This window comes from Moschus berezovskii, chromosome 9, assembly GCF_049115385.1.
Source record: "Moschus berezovskii isolate FMDL1 chromosome 9, NW_MosBer_1.0, whole genome shotgun sequence".
In the NCBI taxonomy this organism is placed as follows: domain Eukaryota; kingdom Metazoa; phylum Chordata; class Mammalia; order Artiodactyla; family Moschidae; genus Moschus; species Moschus berezovskii.
Genome location: NC_142468.1, coordinates 24286297 through 24303345, shown reverse-complemented (window position 1 = coordinate 24303345; position 17049 = coordinate 24286297). Strand labels below are relative to the sequence as shown.

The 17049-nt window shown below is 40.4% G+C and overlaps 1 protein-coding gene across 1 annotated transcript; it reads right to left on the bottom strand.

Moving 5' to 3' along the window:
* Window positions 1–15: 15 nt before the first annotated feature.
* ATP6V1D (ATPase H+ transporting V1 subunit D) lies at window positions 16–16993 on the bottom strand. The gene is made up of 9 exons (XM_055436146.2): window positions 16831–16993; window positions 12920–13037; window positions 11574–11653; window positions 9783–9850; window positions 9018–9062; window positions 8015–8118; window positions 7374–7440; window positions 5536–5614; window positions 16–729 (listed from the first exon to the last, which is right to left on the bottom strand). The coding sequence occupies exons 1-9, from the start codon at window positions 16869–16871 to the stop codon at window positions 588–590; spliced, it is 744 nt and encodes a 247-aa protein (XP_055292121.1). The 5' UTR covers window positions 16872–16993; the 3' UTR covers window positions 16–587.
* Window positions 16994–17049: the final 56 nt, after the last annotated feature.

The window sequence follows — 17049 nt, the reverse complement described above, 5'->3', positions numbered from 1 at the left end:
TAAAAAAGGAACAACTCATTTTTAAATCATTTTACTGTTTATACCGTAGTCACATTTGAATTGGCAGAACTGTTCCCATGACAGACCAGAGACCTGTTGTTCAAAGAAAAACAAATGGTTTTCCTAAAGCTTAAGGAGAGACGTCCCATAGTAACTAACACAAAAATGGCTGTAGCAATCTCAGACAATGGTGCCAAGGTGTGTGAGCAGATAGGAACAAAGGGTGCTCCAGAGTAGCTGGCCTACAAATGTGTGTTGGCCTGAGAGCACTGCTGCTTCCTAAAGGGATTTTCTTATTATGTTCGGTAAGCAGATGACATGTAACAGATGTATAATTGAAATAGGGTGACACTTCTGCGGCATAAATTCTACAGGTTTCAGGACAGGTTCTACAAATTTCATTGGTGATTAACTGTGGCTTGATTATGATTCTCCAAAGGTAGATCCCATAAACAGACATCCAGGGAAATTTTACAACTGGTGAAATTCTTAAGCCAAAAAATAAACAGCCACACATAACAAACCTACACACCATGAATTTAAATGGTGACATGTTAGGCCTTCTGAAAGAACCAGAGCAGGAAATCTTATTCAAACAGAAGATCTTCATCCTTCTCTTCAGCCAGGAGATTAGCAGGCTCCATCACCTCTCCAGCTGCCCTCCGTTGCTCCAAGTCCTTATCAGACTTTTCCTTGAGAATCTTTTTCTTCTCCTGTATTTTCTTTAACCTGTAAGATAAAGGAGGGAATTTTCTGAACAATGTTTTGGTATTAAGTGGAACTGTTACTTCTAGTTTTGTAACAAGGATAATAAACACCTCTACCAAGTCAAACAAAATTCTGCCTTTATTAATTTCAATTTCGGTAATATATTTATGACCCTTTTTTTTTTTTTTAAAAGACTTGATGTTGAACACACTCTTGGCTCAGATGGTTAAGAATCTGCCTGCCCTGCAATTGGCCTGGGTTCAATCCCTGGGTCGAGAAGATACCCTGGAGAAGGGAATGGCAACCCACTCCAGTATTCTTACCTGGGGAATCCCATGGACAGAGAAGCCTAGTGGGCTACAGTCCATGGGGTCTCAAGGAGTTGGATACGATTGAGCGACTAACACTTTAACACACATTTTAAGCTAATCAGTTCAGTTCAGTCACTCAGTTGTGTCTGACTCTTTGCAACCCCATGAATCACAGCATGCCAGGCCCCCCTGTCCATCACCAACTCCCGGAGTTCACTCAAACTCATGTCCATAGAGTCGGTGATGCCATCCAGCCATCTCATTCTCTGCCGTCCCCGTCTCCTCCCACCCTCAATCCCTCCCAGCATCAGACTCTTTTCCAGTGAGTCAACTCATCGCATGAGGTGGCCAAAGTACTGGAGTTTCAGCTTCAGCATCAGTCCTTCCAATGAACACCCAGGATTGATCTCCTTTAGAATGGACTGGTTGGATCTCCTTGCAGTCCAAGGGACTCTCAAGAGTCTTCTCCAGCACCACAGTTCAACAGCATCAATTCTTCGGCGATCAGCTTTCTTCACAGTCCAACTCTCACATCCATACATGACCACGGGAAAAACCATAGCCTTGACTAGATGGACCTTTGTTGGCAAAGTAATGTCTCTGCTTTTTAATATGCTATCTAGGTTGGTCATAACTTTCCTTCCAGGGAGTAAGCGTCTTTTAATTTCATGACTGACTGCAAAAGCTCCTATCTCAGGGTGAATAAACTTTGATACTCAAGTGATGATATTGAGTATTCAGATATTAAAATTCTGGATCATTCAATTTGGATTACCACAACTCTGCACACCAACTGAAAAACTAAATTTTGATAATGATGATTATAAATCATAATCAAATGCTACTCAAGGTCCAAGACAGTCATGGCTTGCCTTCACTTATCTTGCACTTCTCTGAACCTGGCACACTGACCCCTGCATACCACTTACGTGGTATGTATTGTTCCATAAATCAAGGTAAACTGGAAGTGGTCAAATAGGAGATGGCAAGAGTGAACATCGACATTTTAGGAATCAGTAAACTCCTTGGACCGCGAGGAGAGCCAACCAGTCCATTCTAAAGATCGATCCTGGGTGTTCATTGGAAGGACTGATGCTAAAGCTGAAACTCCAATACTTTGGCCACCTCATGTGATGAGTTGACTCACTGGAAAAGAGTCTGATGCTGGGAGGATGGGGGTGGGAGGAGACGGGGACGGCAGAGAATGAGATGGCTGGATGGCATCACCGACTCGATGGACATGAGTTTGAGAACTCCAGGAGTTGGTGATGGACAGGGAGGCCTGGCATGCTGTGATTCATGGGGTCGCAAAGAGTCGGACACGACTGAGCGACTGAACTGAACTGAACTGAAACTAAAATGGACCAGAATGGGCAAATTTAATTCAGATGACCATTGTACCTATTACTGTGGGCAAGAATCCCTTAGAAGAAATGGGGTAGCCCTCACAGTCAACGAGAGTCCAAAATGCAGTACTTGGGTACAATCTAAATACTGACAGAATGATCTCTGTTCTTTTTCAAGGAAGACCATTCAGTATCACAGTAATCCAAATCTATGCCCCAACCACTAATGATGAAGAAGCTGAAGATGACCAGTTCTATGAAGACCTACAAGACCTTCTAGAACTAACACCAAAAAAGATGTTCTCTTCATCATAGGGGACTGGAACACAAAAGTAGGAAGTCAAAAGATACCTGGAAAACAGGCAAGTTTGGTCTTGGAGTAGAAAATGAAGCAGGGCAAAGCCTAATAGAATTTTGCTGAGAGAATGCACTGGTCATAGCAAACACCCTCTTCCAACAACACAAGAGAAGACTCTACACATGGACATCACCAGATGGTCAATACTGATATCAGAGTATATTCTTTGCAGCTGAAGATGGAGAAGCTCTAGACAGTCAGCAAAAACAAGACCAGAAGCTGACTGTGACTCAGATCGTGAACTCCAGACTTAAACTGAACAAAGTACAGAAAACCACTAGGTCATTTAGGTATGACCTAAATCAAATCCCTTATGATTATACAGTAGAAGTAACAAACAGATTCAAGGGATTAGATCTGATAGAGTGCCTGAAGAACTATGGACGGAGGTTCATGACACTGTACAGGAGGCAATGATCAAAGCCATCTGCAGAAATGCAAAAAGGCAAAATGGTTCTCTGAAGAGGCCTTACAAATAGCTGAGAAAAGAAGAGAAGTGAAGACAAAGTAGAAAAGGAAAGATCTACCCATCTGCATGCAGAGTTCCAAAGAACAGCAAGGAGCGGTAAGAAAGCCTTCCTTACCGATCAATGAAAAGAAATAGAGAAAACCAATAGAATGGGAAAGACTAGAGATCTCTTCAAGAAAATAAGTGATGCCAAGGGAACATTTCATGCAAAGATGGGCACAGTAAAGGACAGAAACCATATGGACCTAACAGAAGCAGAAGATACTAAGAAGAGGTGGCAAGAATACACAGAACTGTACAAAAAAGATCTTAATGACCCAGATAACCATGATGGTGTGATCACTCATCTAGAGCCAGACATCCTGAAATGTGAAGTTAAGTGGGCCTTAGGAAGCATCACTACAAACAAAGCTAGTGGAGGTGATGGAATTCCAGCTGAGCTATTTCAAACCCTAAAAGACGATGTTGTTAAAGTGCTGCACTCAATATACCAGGAAATCTGGAAACTTCTGCAGTGACTACAGGACTGGAAAAGGTCAGTTTTCATCCCAATCCCAAAGAAAGGCAATGCCAAAGAATGTTCAAATTACCGCACAATTTCACTCATATCGCATACTAGTAAAGTAATGCTCTAAATTCTCCAAACTAGGCTTCAACAGTACATGAACCAAGAACTTCCAGATGTTCAAGCTGGATTTAGAAAAGGCAGAAGAATCAGAGATCAAATTGCCAACATATGTTGGATCACAGAAAAAGCAAGAGAATTCCATCTCTTGATTGAGACATCTACTTCTGCTTCATTGACTACAGTAAAGCCTTTGTGCAAATCACAACAAACTGTGGAAAATTCTTAAAGAGATGGGAATACCAGACCACCTTACCTGCCTCCTGAGAAATCTGTATGCAGGTCAAGAAGCAACGATTAGAACGAGATATGGAACAGACTGGTTCCAAATTGGGAAAAGAGTATGTCAAGGCTGTATACTGTCACCCTGCTTATTTAACGCATATGAAGAGTACATCATGCAAAATGCCGGGCTGGATGAAGCACAAACTGGAATCAAGATTGCAGGGAGAAATATCAATAACCTCAGATATGCAGATGAAACCACCCTTATGGCAGAAAGCTAAGAGGAACTAAAGAACCTCTTGATGAAAGTGAAAGATGAAATTTACGAAGCTGGCTTAAAAAAATCAACATTCAAAAAACAAAAATCATGGCATCCCCCATCCCATCACTTCATGGCAGATAGATGGGGAAACAATGGAAACAGTGAGAAACTTTATTTTCTTGGGCTCCAAAATCACTGCAGATGGTGATTGCAGCCATGAAAATAAAAGACACTTGCTCCTTGGAAGAAAAGCTGTGACAAACCTAGACAATAGTATTAAAAAGCAGAGACATTACTTTGCCGACAAAGATCCATCTAGTCAAAGCTATGGTTTTTCCTAAAGTCATGTATGGATGTGAGAGCTGGACTACAAAGAAGGCTGAGTGCTGAAGAACTGATGCTTCTGAACAGTGGTATTGGAAAAGACTTCTTGACAGTCCCTTGAACTGCAAAGAAATCAAACCAGTCAATCCTAAAGGAAATCGGTCCTGAATATTCACTGGAAGGACTCATATTGAAGCTGAAACTCCAATACTTTGGCCACTGATTCGAAAAACTGACTCACTGAAAAAGACCCTGATGCTTGGAAATATTGAACGTAGGAGGAGAGGGGGACGACTGAGGACGAGATGGTTGGATAGCATCAGCAACTCAACGGACATAGATTTGAGCAAGCTCCAGGAGATGGTGAAGGACAGGGAAGCCTGGCGTGCTGCAGTCCACAGGGTTGCAAAGAGTTGGACACGACTGAGCAACTGAACAACAACAGCAGCTTTAAATGTCAGCCTGCAGCCTGCCAGGCTCCTTGTCTATGGGATTTTCCCAGCAATACTGGAGTGGGTTGGCACTCTCTCCTCCAGGGGACCTTTCCAACTCAGGGATCGAACCCGAGTCTCCTGCACTGCAGGCAGATTCTTTAATGCTGAGCCACCAGGGAAGCCGCCCCTTATGAGACACCCACATAATCACTTTCATTTGAAAAAATTATCAACGCTATTTCTAGTTTCTCTGAAGGGCCTACGTTTACAGAGACACCACATTTTAGTTATGTGCAAAACTTGGCACAGATTTGTCTCCACAGCCTTTGGCAATATCATCTCTTGCTTCTTACCAGAATAAAACACAAGTTGTGCTAATTCTAAAGAACATAAGCCAACAAGTCTCTCAGCAAATCGAGTCTTTGGAATATGGAAAAACAAAAAATGACCAATAACTGCCAAATCCAACAAACCTGTAGAACTCCTCTCGCTCTCTTTCATCCAGCTCTGTGATGATATAAGCAAGGGTACGTTCAATCCGGGGAATGATGACTAGGGTTTAAAAATATATATGTAGTCAGAACTTCAAACCTCCTTTTTTTAAATTGCCAGTGCTCATTTCTACAAGTTACTTAACCATAAATGTACATCTAATGCAAAAAACAAAAACAGAAAAGTAAAGTATAATCCCACCACCCTGAGTTAACTATTATAAATATTTTGGTATATGTCCCTGTACTGTCTTTTCTATGCACAGGTAACACCGGACCATGATATATACAACACTGAATATACTGAATTTATATGAATACATAACACTGAACCACAAATGTTATTTTAAATATAACAGCAATCTACTGTTAAATGCTGGAACACTGAACAGAGGGAGTACAGTAAGTTGAATTTTGTGTCAGTCATAGGTTCAACTTTACACAGAATTTGTTTATTCTGCTTCTAGAATGTGAGCTCCTTGCTAATTGGAACTTAACCCATTTTGTTTTGCTTGCAGTTCCAGGCATGAGGCTGGCACAAGCAAGCAGTCAGGAAATGTGTTTTGAGTTTTTAAAAAATGAGATAACTTCCTCTTTAACAGATCCCAAGCAAAATAATTTCCCTGCTGCTCAAAGTTTGCTACTTTCTTACCTTAAAATTAAATAGACATTTCTTTCACGAAAACTGAGCCTTTTAAGGAAAAAGTACTTTGGCAACATTAAGGAGTCATAGTTTTAAAATAATAAAATAAGAGAGATGGAGGATAAAGGCATACAACAGGAAAACTTATTTTGAGAAATCAAGAGTAGGAGATAAGGCCTAAGAAAGATTTAAAGTTAAATACAAGTCCTCGACATAAGAACTTTCACATTGTGAGCTTTCAAAGATACAAACGTGCATTCACATGTCTAACGTACGTTGTCACATGCATGCATGTGGTTGTGCTTTTGTATACTTTACAGTACTGTAGAGTATAGTAGCACAGTATATTTCAAGCCCAGGATTTCTGGAAGCCAGTGTAAAAGCAGTGATTGCGGTAGCTGGTACAGTACTCCCTAAACATCACTGGATTGTTTTTTCAAGAGTAGACAGAATTCAATCCAGCAAGGAACCTGTGCCACCAATGTCAGGCTTGAGTGGAACCAGCTTGCCCTCCACCTGCTACTGCTGACAATCCATCTCCCACCTACCCTCCCTCCTCGGTTGGAAACGCTTCCTGCCTGTTCACTTGATGCCAGCTGTTGCGCTACACTACTGTATTTTTCAAGGTATAAGATTAAAAATGTCTTATTTTTCTGTTTGTTTTCTATGTATTATTTGTGTGAAAAGCATTACAAAACTATTACAGTACAGTACAATATAGCTGACTGTGTCAATTTGGTGACCCAGGCTAACTCTGTTGGACTTAGAACAAACTGGACTTCAGAATGCCCTCTTGGAATGGAATTCATTCGTATGGAGGGGACTTACTGTACTTCACGTGTTCAAAAAGATTTATCACTCAGTCACTGGAAAGAACTTACAAAAACATTAGGGCTCTTGAGAAATAGTTTCACCTTTTATTCATGAATAACCAGAAATTAATAGAACATTCCATAGTTTTTAGTTCACCACTCTCCTCTAACCCCCACAAGTCATACATGTACTGCTACCAGATGATTTATGAACACTTATCTGTACTGACTCTCTGCCCTTCTCACTGTGGACGGGGCAACATCTTAACCAGCAGGCGGTCAGTGCCTGAGTTCTAGCAGGTCTGAGACAAGGATGGAGGTGGGGACAAAAGGATAAACAAAGTTTTGGAGCAGCTTACACTCACCATGTTCAATAGCATTTACACGCCTGTTGGTTATCTTAATAGCTTCATCCAAAGTAACAAAAGAAGTCTAAAATAAAAGGATAAATTAATAATGTAGGCTCAAAATTTTCTTCCTAATCATACCCTGGCCACTTGCCTTCACTCAGCACTTGTAGAAAACATTTGGAAACCAAGACTACTACTTCTCAACGTACTTAGAAAACAGAAAAGTCTCATAAAATTTCCACAGAGTTAACATGACTTCCATTCTATTAGAATTCATTTACTTCAGACTCACCTGAAGTTATAAAAATGGCAAGAGGAAGAGAATCATACACTGATGACCTAGACACATATTAACTGGCCACAAATGGGAAACAGAGGCTTTCATGCATAAATCATATAACATATGCATTTAAACCTAGTACTGACTGTTGCTGTTCTCACCTAGTCAAGAGTGAAGCTATACCACTGCACAAACATTGTGTTCGTGATAAAAAGTAGGGACAATGGTACAGAAGCCCCCATTTCAGAAATCAAAAGCATCTCTGGCTTGTTCCACGCAGGCATGGCAACAGTTTAAAGTACTAAGTGCAATATGCTCCGATTCAGGATCTGAATCTCCCCGACATGCCTGTTAGATATCAAACTGCAGGACTTACCTGCAGTGAAGCCAGTTCCACCAGTAGTTCCACTGCTTTGGCATAATTCCTCTTCAGTTTAGCCAACTGTTCCCCACCTCTGGCTAAACCAGTCAGTTCATAACCTTAAAGAACCAGTCAGACAACATTGGCAATTAGAGTGTAATCTTCCCCATCAACTTCCCAAAAGATGGTAAGTCAGAATTAATACCAAAGACAGAAAAACAAATTTAGCAACACTATTCAATGCACAAAGTGCCCATTTCACTCCCCCAAACCATCGTGCATGCTGCTATTTGCACAGCGGCACTATTCTAACTATAGGGGAAGCTTCTGACTAACCTTCACATGCCCAGCTTGTAGACTATACTGCCTGATGCCCCAGTACAGTGACAGTCTATTAACGGTGATGCTCTAGAATGCTTCTTCATTCAAGTTGTACTAAACATTCTATGTGAACCAATTAAATAGAGGGCTAAAGAAAGAATATTTTTATTTCTATGAGAAAGAGCTGATTACTTTGGAAAGGCTCAACAAAGATGTATTACCACCTAAAACATGCTGTCAAAGTAGGAAAAGTGGAAGGATGGGCTGGCTATAAAAGTTTAGGAAGATTCAGCATTCAGGATGTATCATAGTGTCTAAGAATTTAAAGAGACCCAAACTGTAAATTACGAACAATGCATTATGAGTGTGGTATGCAGAAAGACAACACGGAAGTCTAATTAGTGGATTCATACTCAAAGAAAGGTCAAGACTTTATATTTCTAAAATTTGGAAATGACAAATTTCTAGGTGGAAATAAAGTATTTTAAGCAACGTACAATGTTTTATGACTCCACACAATAACACTTTTTTGATTAACTGATAAACTATTATCCCAACTGTATCTGATAAGAAGGCTTACAAACACTGGAACTACTGAACTCTAATAAGATCTATCTATCATCATTGTTCAGAATAAGGTTCATTTAAAGAGAAACTAGAGGAATCCAGGGACACACATAAGAAGTTTCACACTTACTGTCAGTTCCTTCATGATAATGTTCAAATACTGGCAATGTAACTCCTGTTAAACAGAAACATACATGGATTCACAAAAATATGTCCTTAAAGTATGGCTTCTTAACCATGGCTTCCTGTTTCTTTTTCAGCAAATATTCAAAAGTCAAGAGATTGCCTGGAATAATAATTTGTTTCAAGGAATGAATTTAGGAATCTGCCTTCTTAAGTGTTCACTCCTATCCAGAGTCAAGTTATCCTTAGTAAGGGATCTGGTTATTACAATGTTTTTTTTCCTTGCAGCTTTGAAGTATACTTCATATGTAAAGAGCTGCACATATTTAATGTGTACATTCTGATGAGTATAACATATACATACACCCATGAATACCATCATCACAATCAAGGTGATAAACATATCCATCACTTCCAAAAGATGTGTCCCTTTTCCTATGTGTGTGTTAAGAATACTCAAAATGAGATCTACTGTAAGTTTCTAAGTGTAGAACACCAAATCATTAACTATAACTACAGACTGTACAGCAGGTCTCTAGAGTATATTTATGTTTAATAACTTATTTTATATCCACTGAATGACCAGCTCCCCATTTCCCCCACCCCCATCCCCAGGCAACCACCAGTTAACAACAGTTTCAACATGTAAAGCCAATCAACTTTGTCTAAGAAGAAAAGATTAACTGGGCCATTAAGATCTTGCTATATAAACGGGTTGATTTAAAAATGTTATCTATTCTCTGCCAAGAGTTTTAAAGGGTTGAAAAGTTACCTGCTACATTATCTTTCTTTGCTCTAATCTTCACTTGGGCCTTATTTACATTTTGGATAACTGTGGTGCTGCAGAAAAAGAAAAAGCCTTGATTTAGTTGCGTCTTTAGAATGAGAAGTAAACCAGCAGGGACCTATAAAGTATTTCAACATAAGCAAGATTTCACAATTACACTTTGATGATTGTCTTTTTTCAGAAAAGGAAACAATCACTACTACCAAAGGAGGGCCTCAGAGAGCAAAGTATGAACAATATTCAAACATTAACCATAAGAATACAAAGAATGGTTTTAATGTACATGGACTGCTTGAGTTTTCAATCAGGTATGTGGTGCATGGATGTGACTTTAGGGATTTTCATTCCACTGATGTTAATTAGGAGAAGACCTTCCTTCCTTTTGGGTTTGCTATCAAACCTTCCAGGTTTGGCTGAGCAGCAGTTCAGTTTCTTTACCCTGGAACCTATCTAACTTCCATCCGGCTGCACCTGACTCCCAATTTGTTACTATCACAAAATAAAGTGTCTTCCCCATAACCACCCTAAAACATTTTCACATACCATTTACACACTATTTATTCCCTCCCTCTCATGAAAAAGGCAATGCAAACCATTATCCTACTAATACTGGTGAAAATTAAAGTCGACTACTTCAAAAGGACTCATGCCCTTCAAGCTGTAAGACTGTCCATAGGTAATGTTCCTAGAGCACACAAACTAAGAATGGAGGCATTGTGTTATTGGTAAAGAAAACTAAAATCAAAAACCCTGAAAATATCTTCCACTTCTGCCCCGAACAGTAATTTGACTTCAGGAAGGGACTGAACTTAAACTAGGAATTACAATGCTCACCTGGTCTACCTCACAGGCTTATGGGGAGAATCAAATGACATTATCTAAACATATGTAAAGCAGTAACTAAGCCATTTTGTACACTTTGTAAGGCATATATTGACAAATACCATAAAGTCCATGCTCTTTAAACAACCAATTCCATTCTTAAAAATTTTTCCTAAGGAAATGATTCAATAAAAATAAGTATATAAAGATGTTCATGGCACCTTTACTAATATTCTGAAAATCACCCCAAAGGCCCATCATTATAGGAAAACATTAACAAATTATCATACACCTAGAGAAAGATTATGCAGCTGTGTGAAAGTGAGGAAACGTTTATGATACAATATTCTGTGTGTGCACACAAGCATTTAGTTGCTCTGTCATATCTGACTCTTCGAGACTCCACGGACTATGGCCCTCCATGCTCCTCTGTCCATGGGATTTTTTTAGGCAAGAACACTGGAATGGATTGCCATTTCCTCCTCCCAAGGGATCTTCTTGACCAAGGGATCGAACCCATGTCTCCTGCCTTGCAGGTAGATTTTTTACCTGCTGAGCCATTGGGGAAGCCCTTATTTAGTTTTAAAAAAAAAAGACTATAAAAATAGAAAAGGGGGTGAGAGAGAATGAGATGGTTGGATGGCATCACTGACTCGATGGACATGAATGTGAGAAAACTCAGGAAGACAGTGATTGACAGAGAAGCTTGGGGTGCTGCAGTTCATAGGGTCACAGAGTTGGACCTGACTTAAGAGACTGAATGACAACAACAATAAAATATTAAGTATCCTGTGCCTGAAGAACTATGTAACAGATAAGGCACATTAAGGTGATGGAAGTATTCTTATTCTATCATTTGTCTTTAACGCTTTTATATATATATTAATTAAAAAGTGGCTTTAAATGAAATTTTGAACATGAGGGCACTTTGTTTTTCAAAATATCCTACTTTACCTGAAGTCCCCTGCTGTGAACTTGGCCTCAGCAAGTGAAAAGGCAGCTTCTCTCATCACTTCACCCATCAACATTTTAGTCTGGAAAAGCATAAACCAACAGCTGATTCAACCCAAGTTTTGATACAGGGAAAGGTGGTCCATGATCATGTCCCTTTAACAACCATCAGTGTTTCATACCAGGTGTACACGTAAATATTGATCTGGTAACAATAAAATAAATACATCTAATTTTGCTTGAAAGGTTTGATTATGGATACTAACAGCATGGCAAAATCATAAGTTTTATAATTAAAATATTACAATAAAGACACTAAAAAATTGAAAACTAAATCTTTACTGAAAGGCCTACCCTATTCCTGAATGGGTCCATGGCAATTTCTTCAAATTACTCTTTTAAATTCACTATACTGCTGTCCGGAGAAGGCAATGGCAAGCCACTCCAGTACTCTTGCCTGGAAAATCCCATGGATGGAGGAACCTGGTGGGCTGCAGTCCGTGGGGTCGCTAAGGGTCTGACACGACTGAGCGACTTCACTTTCACTTTTCACTTTCACACATTGGAGAAGGAAATGGCAACCCACTCCAGTGTTCTTGCCTGGAGAATCCCAGGGAAGGGGGAGCCTGGTGGGCTTCCGTCTATGGGGTCACACAGAGTTGGACACGACTGAAGTGACTTAGCAGCAGCAGCAGTAGCAGCATACTGCTGTCAAAATCCTAATGGCACAGTGATTCTAAAATAAATCTGGAAGATGTAATGTTTGAGAATACCCAATAATTTTTTTGAAAGAGAAGACAACCTGGGACAGGGGGTTACAAAGTTACCAGACAGGCCAGAGGAACAATTATAAGAACACAAGGGAAAGAGCACTTCAGGCAGAAGAAAGAGCTAATGCAAAGGTCCCAGAGTAGGATGTTAGAAAAAAGCTCCAAATGAGACCAGAGGGGCAGGCAAGGGCCGGAACAGATCAAGAGGGGCTTGGGGGCAAGAGTAAAGAGTCTGAATTTGATTTTATGACCTTTCTGAAACTTGTTACATTTATAACAGCATTTTTACTTTTGAAAGAAAAATATTAACAGCCACGCTAGATTTTCCATAGATGTGAAAGTGAAGTCACTCAGTCATGTCCGACTCTTTGCGACTCCATGGACTGTAGCCTACCAGGCTCCTCCGTCCGTGGGATTCTCCAGGCAAGAGTACTGGAGTGGGTTGCTGTTTCCTTCTCCAGATCTTCCCAACCTAGGGATCGAACCCAGGTCTCCTGCATTGCAGGCAGATGCTTTACCATCTGAGCCACCAGGGAAGCTCTACTTCTAAAACATAGTTCTAAGCAAACGTCACTCTACCTCTATTATCTTCTTAAGGATCTGTCGAAATCGAAGAGTTAAGGCATCAGATTTTTTCTTCAGGAGGTTTCGACCTGTCTGTGCTCCTTTTAACCGCGCCTTCATGATGGTCTGTGCCCTATGTAAACAAAGTTAAAGAAATTTAAGATAAAAATACTTCCCTAAAATGGTGTTAAAATACTGCTTTATCTGTTGATGTCACGGGCGCAAGAATATACAGCATTTGTGGCTGACAGGCTTAACTGGTTTCTCAATATTGTAGATCTCCACCCTCAGTGTTCCAAAAGTGAGAGGTCTTTTTCATATAAAATAGTAACAATCCTTTAATAAGTATTTAATAAATTAGTATTTATTAAATCAGAATAAACATATGAAGAGCCCTATTTTATGACGTCAGTATTGTTTACTTACTCGATTTGTGAGTTATAACAATATATGTGTTTCCATTAAGGATTTAAAAATTCTGTCCATTAACAGATAGCAAAATTTGAAATGCACTTATCTTCAGGACCAACAACTGCACTTTAAGGGACTTATGCCACTGACTGACTCCCACATGTACACAAAAACATGTACAAGGTTAAGGATGAGTACTCCAGCCTTATTTGTAATAGCAAAAGGGTGGAAACAAATGTCCCACAAATCATCGTTCATCATACAACAGAATGATATGCAGCCAGTAAAACAACAACAAACCAGTAAGGCAGATCCGCATGTATTCCCAATAAGGGATACATGTGCTTATATAGATACAGAGAACAGTTCTAGAAAAGTTCACAGAAACTGGTAACAGTTTCCTTTGAAAAATAAGGTATTTACTTTTTAAATGGAAAAAACAGATTTACTCTTTACTACTATACTGTTTTACCTTCTGCATTTTATACCATAATCATTTCTTACTTTTTCCATTAAAAGTGTGGCATGGAAGTGTTTTGATATCACCAATGAAGACTCTACTACCACTTTATTAATTTGTAAATGACTCTATGTAACAAATGACACATAAGTAAACACTCCTGAGAAGTGACAAGCCACTGAAGTCTCCCTACCTCATTCCAATCTTTTCCCATCAGAAACCCCCAAATAGAAGGCAAGAAAGCAACAGCAAAACCCAACATTTCTGTTCTTGCTACCACATGCCAGATAAAATTCAATAATGAGGAAGAAAAAGTGGGTAGTCAGATTCAATAATAGATTGCATGCCATACTTAGAATAATTTAAGGGGATATAGTTTTTACTAAACTTTTGGGTAAATTCTTAGATTATGAATTTCTACCATAGGCCAAAGGTTACTAAGATTATTCTATAGCCGGAAAGGAGTTAAATATTATCTTGCAGGAGAGGAAAATGAAGCTCAGGAAAGTAAAACAACTTTCCCACATTACTCAGTGAAGAAAAGGCAGAGCAGGAACCTGATCAAGATTTCTGACTCCAGTGATTTAACCAAGGCTCAAACTAAGGCTCAAACCTAAGTCCTCTGTACCCGAACCTATGCCACACTGCTTCAGCTACAGATTATAAACCACCTCAGGCGAACAGTTCTGTCTTTGAAAAACTACTGGTGGCTGAAATTGTACTGACTAGCCTCATTGGAGGTCTACCCAAGTGAAGCTGGTTCAGTTTCCAGCCTGAGTAGGAGCTATGCACCCCACTGTGTACATTTAACATACCGTTTTGTTGACACTAACCACCAGAATTTGGGTTCAAAGAGTTGAACCAAATTTAAGTCAAATCCTAGTATTGAAGATTGCAGCAAGTATACAGTAAAAAGGTGAACTGTTTGTGAATTCATGTTAATCTCCTATATTTAATTTCTTTTCTGGTGAAATAGACAAATTTTAATTCTTGAAACTCAAAGAGTGACTTGCCCAAGGGCCTACAATTAGTATGTAGTAGAACCTTGATGTGACTGATTTCTGCACCTTCATGCCTCTTTTGCTTCCACTCTGAACTTGTTTTTGGTCTTCGGTGCCTAAGTAGGTGACAGCCCCATCTTACAGCATAATACAATAAGGTGAAAGTATCTGAAACAAATCACTAATGTATTTTCTAGCCCAGCTCTTAAAAAACTTCTTTTATAAGTTACAAAGCTGCTCGGCCCTACAAAAAATGCTTGACCTTCAGCTACGGCTATGACTTTGCTTCCAGCTGAATCAAAGACATCTGACTACATGACAAAGTACCTGCTGATAGGCCTTGGGGAAAATATTTAGAGGAGCAGTTACTTCCTGCACCTGATTTTCCTCTTAATCAGCAAGCTGAACACTCTCAAACAGCAAATTTTCACCTCCCCAAACCTATCATTCATGTCTAAGCCCAGGTAAGCGTATTCCCACCTCCTAGTCTTAAAAACATCAACAACAACAAAGTATTAACATCCTGACTACTACCAAAGATAAACACAGTCAGACGTTAATTAAAGCGGTGAAAAGAGACATTATTCAGTAACTGCTGACAGCAGGGGAAAGAGCTGAGCTCCTTTCGAATGGTGCACAGGTGATAAGGCATTTTAAAAGGAGTAAGTGGACACGATTTGGAGAAGAGAAAAATTCCGAAAGGTTGGGCAATGGAAATCCCATCAGGCCAACTGTGTCTGCTAGCATGCAATTAAGGAAGGGAGGTCAGAGGCACAGCCTAAGGTGTTGCATATTTGGGTAGATGAGCGCTCTTAGGCCAACATTTTACTCGGTTCTGGAGTCATCTTAGGAACACAATCTTAGGCTACCAGAAACCAAGCTAGAGTCTGGTGGTCTCTCAGTGCAGGGGTTTGGATGGAGTCAAGAGTCGTAAGTGCTGGGAGTTCTACAGTCCTCACAACCCCAGGGTATTCCTGATCTTTATCTATTTTGGGAGGCACTGCCTTTCTCCACAGCTGACTTGCTTCCCACCTAGGGCAAACGGCTATTAGTCAATAGATAAGGGGTTTAAATAAACTCTTATTTTAACTGTCCTCAGATTCTCTGAGAAAAGTCAGGAAGAAGAAAAACAACATAGCATACCCAAAGAGATAGGGCCAAAATCAAAAGATCTAACTGTCAAAGCCAAAACTGATTTTCTGCTTCTCAGTGAAAAAAGAGTTGAACGAGAGGGCAAATAAGAGCAATCTTTATCTTCCACACATTGTTAGGCACGTTTGATAAAACGTCAAAATTTTCTCCTGCCGAAGAACTAGACCAAAAGAGAAAGGAGATCACAACCGAACAGATTCCACGGGCACGGGTTCATTCAAGCAACATTTTTTGTGGACGACTGACAATCAAGACACCTCTCATCCTGGAGAGAGCTCCCAGTTCAGTGGTAAATGTACATAATCTTCCATCCACTTTACAATGTGATGGACTATATTAACAGAATGAATACTGAATGAGATGCGATGGTGATGGAACAAAATGAGAGCCCCGGGAATTCAGGGATGGCTTCCCTCCGCATGCGACATTTCAGGAGATCTGGCCAAGACGAACCTGACGCCCACATTAGGGAGATTCAACCCCCCGATTTGGCCTGCTTCACATCGCAGTCAACTTCCCTTCTCAAAGCACTTATCAAACTTCATCGCCTGGTCTATATCCTCACTGAACTGTGAGCTCTACTCTGGCAACAGTAGCGACAATTCACAGTTATATAAATCCACCGCCCGGACCAACAGGGAACGTGGAATGAATGGCTCGATTAATGACTGAAGTCAGCAGACCTCCACAAGAGTCAGCAGCTCGGGCTGGACTCTGTCCAGTCTGGTTCAATTCAGAGCAAAGAGGCTCTTCAGGGAGCCTTGCCCTGGACTGAGGAAGAGACCGGAGAGCTCAGGATCCGCCCAAGATACAAGAAGTTCCGCCGCTGGTCCAGGGTAATGAAGGGACAGCGGCTCAGGCAGGTGTCTCTGAACACCTGCTCGTTCCATTCTTTTACTTACATTCGCGAGGGAAAGATTTCAATTCGGTCTTTGCCCGACATTCTGACGATGACTGTTCTGCTCGGGTCCCTGGCCGGGCAACCGTGGCTGCAACAACCCAGCCACTGAGTCTTTCTCTACCGGAGTCAGCTGGTTTGTCACGTGATCCTCTCCCGTTGCTAAGAGGAAGCCAAGCTACGCAGCCTTCACTTCCGCTTCCTGTCGGTACGGGTGAGGGCG

Coding starts and splice junctions, on each gene's coding strand:
- ATP6V1D (XM_055436146.2), bottom strand. CDS start 16,871: ATGTCGGGCAAAGACCGAATTGAAATCTTTCCCTCGCGAAT. Junction 9,063..9,782: donor AAAGAAAGATAATGTAGCAG/GTAACTTTTCAA, acceptor TCTGTTTAACAG/GAGTTACATTGCCAGTATTT. Junction 5,615..7,373: donor TGTAAATGCTATTGAACATG/GTGAGTGTAAGC, acceptor TTTAAACCCTAG/TCATCATTCCCCGGATTGAA.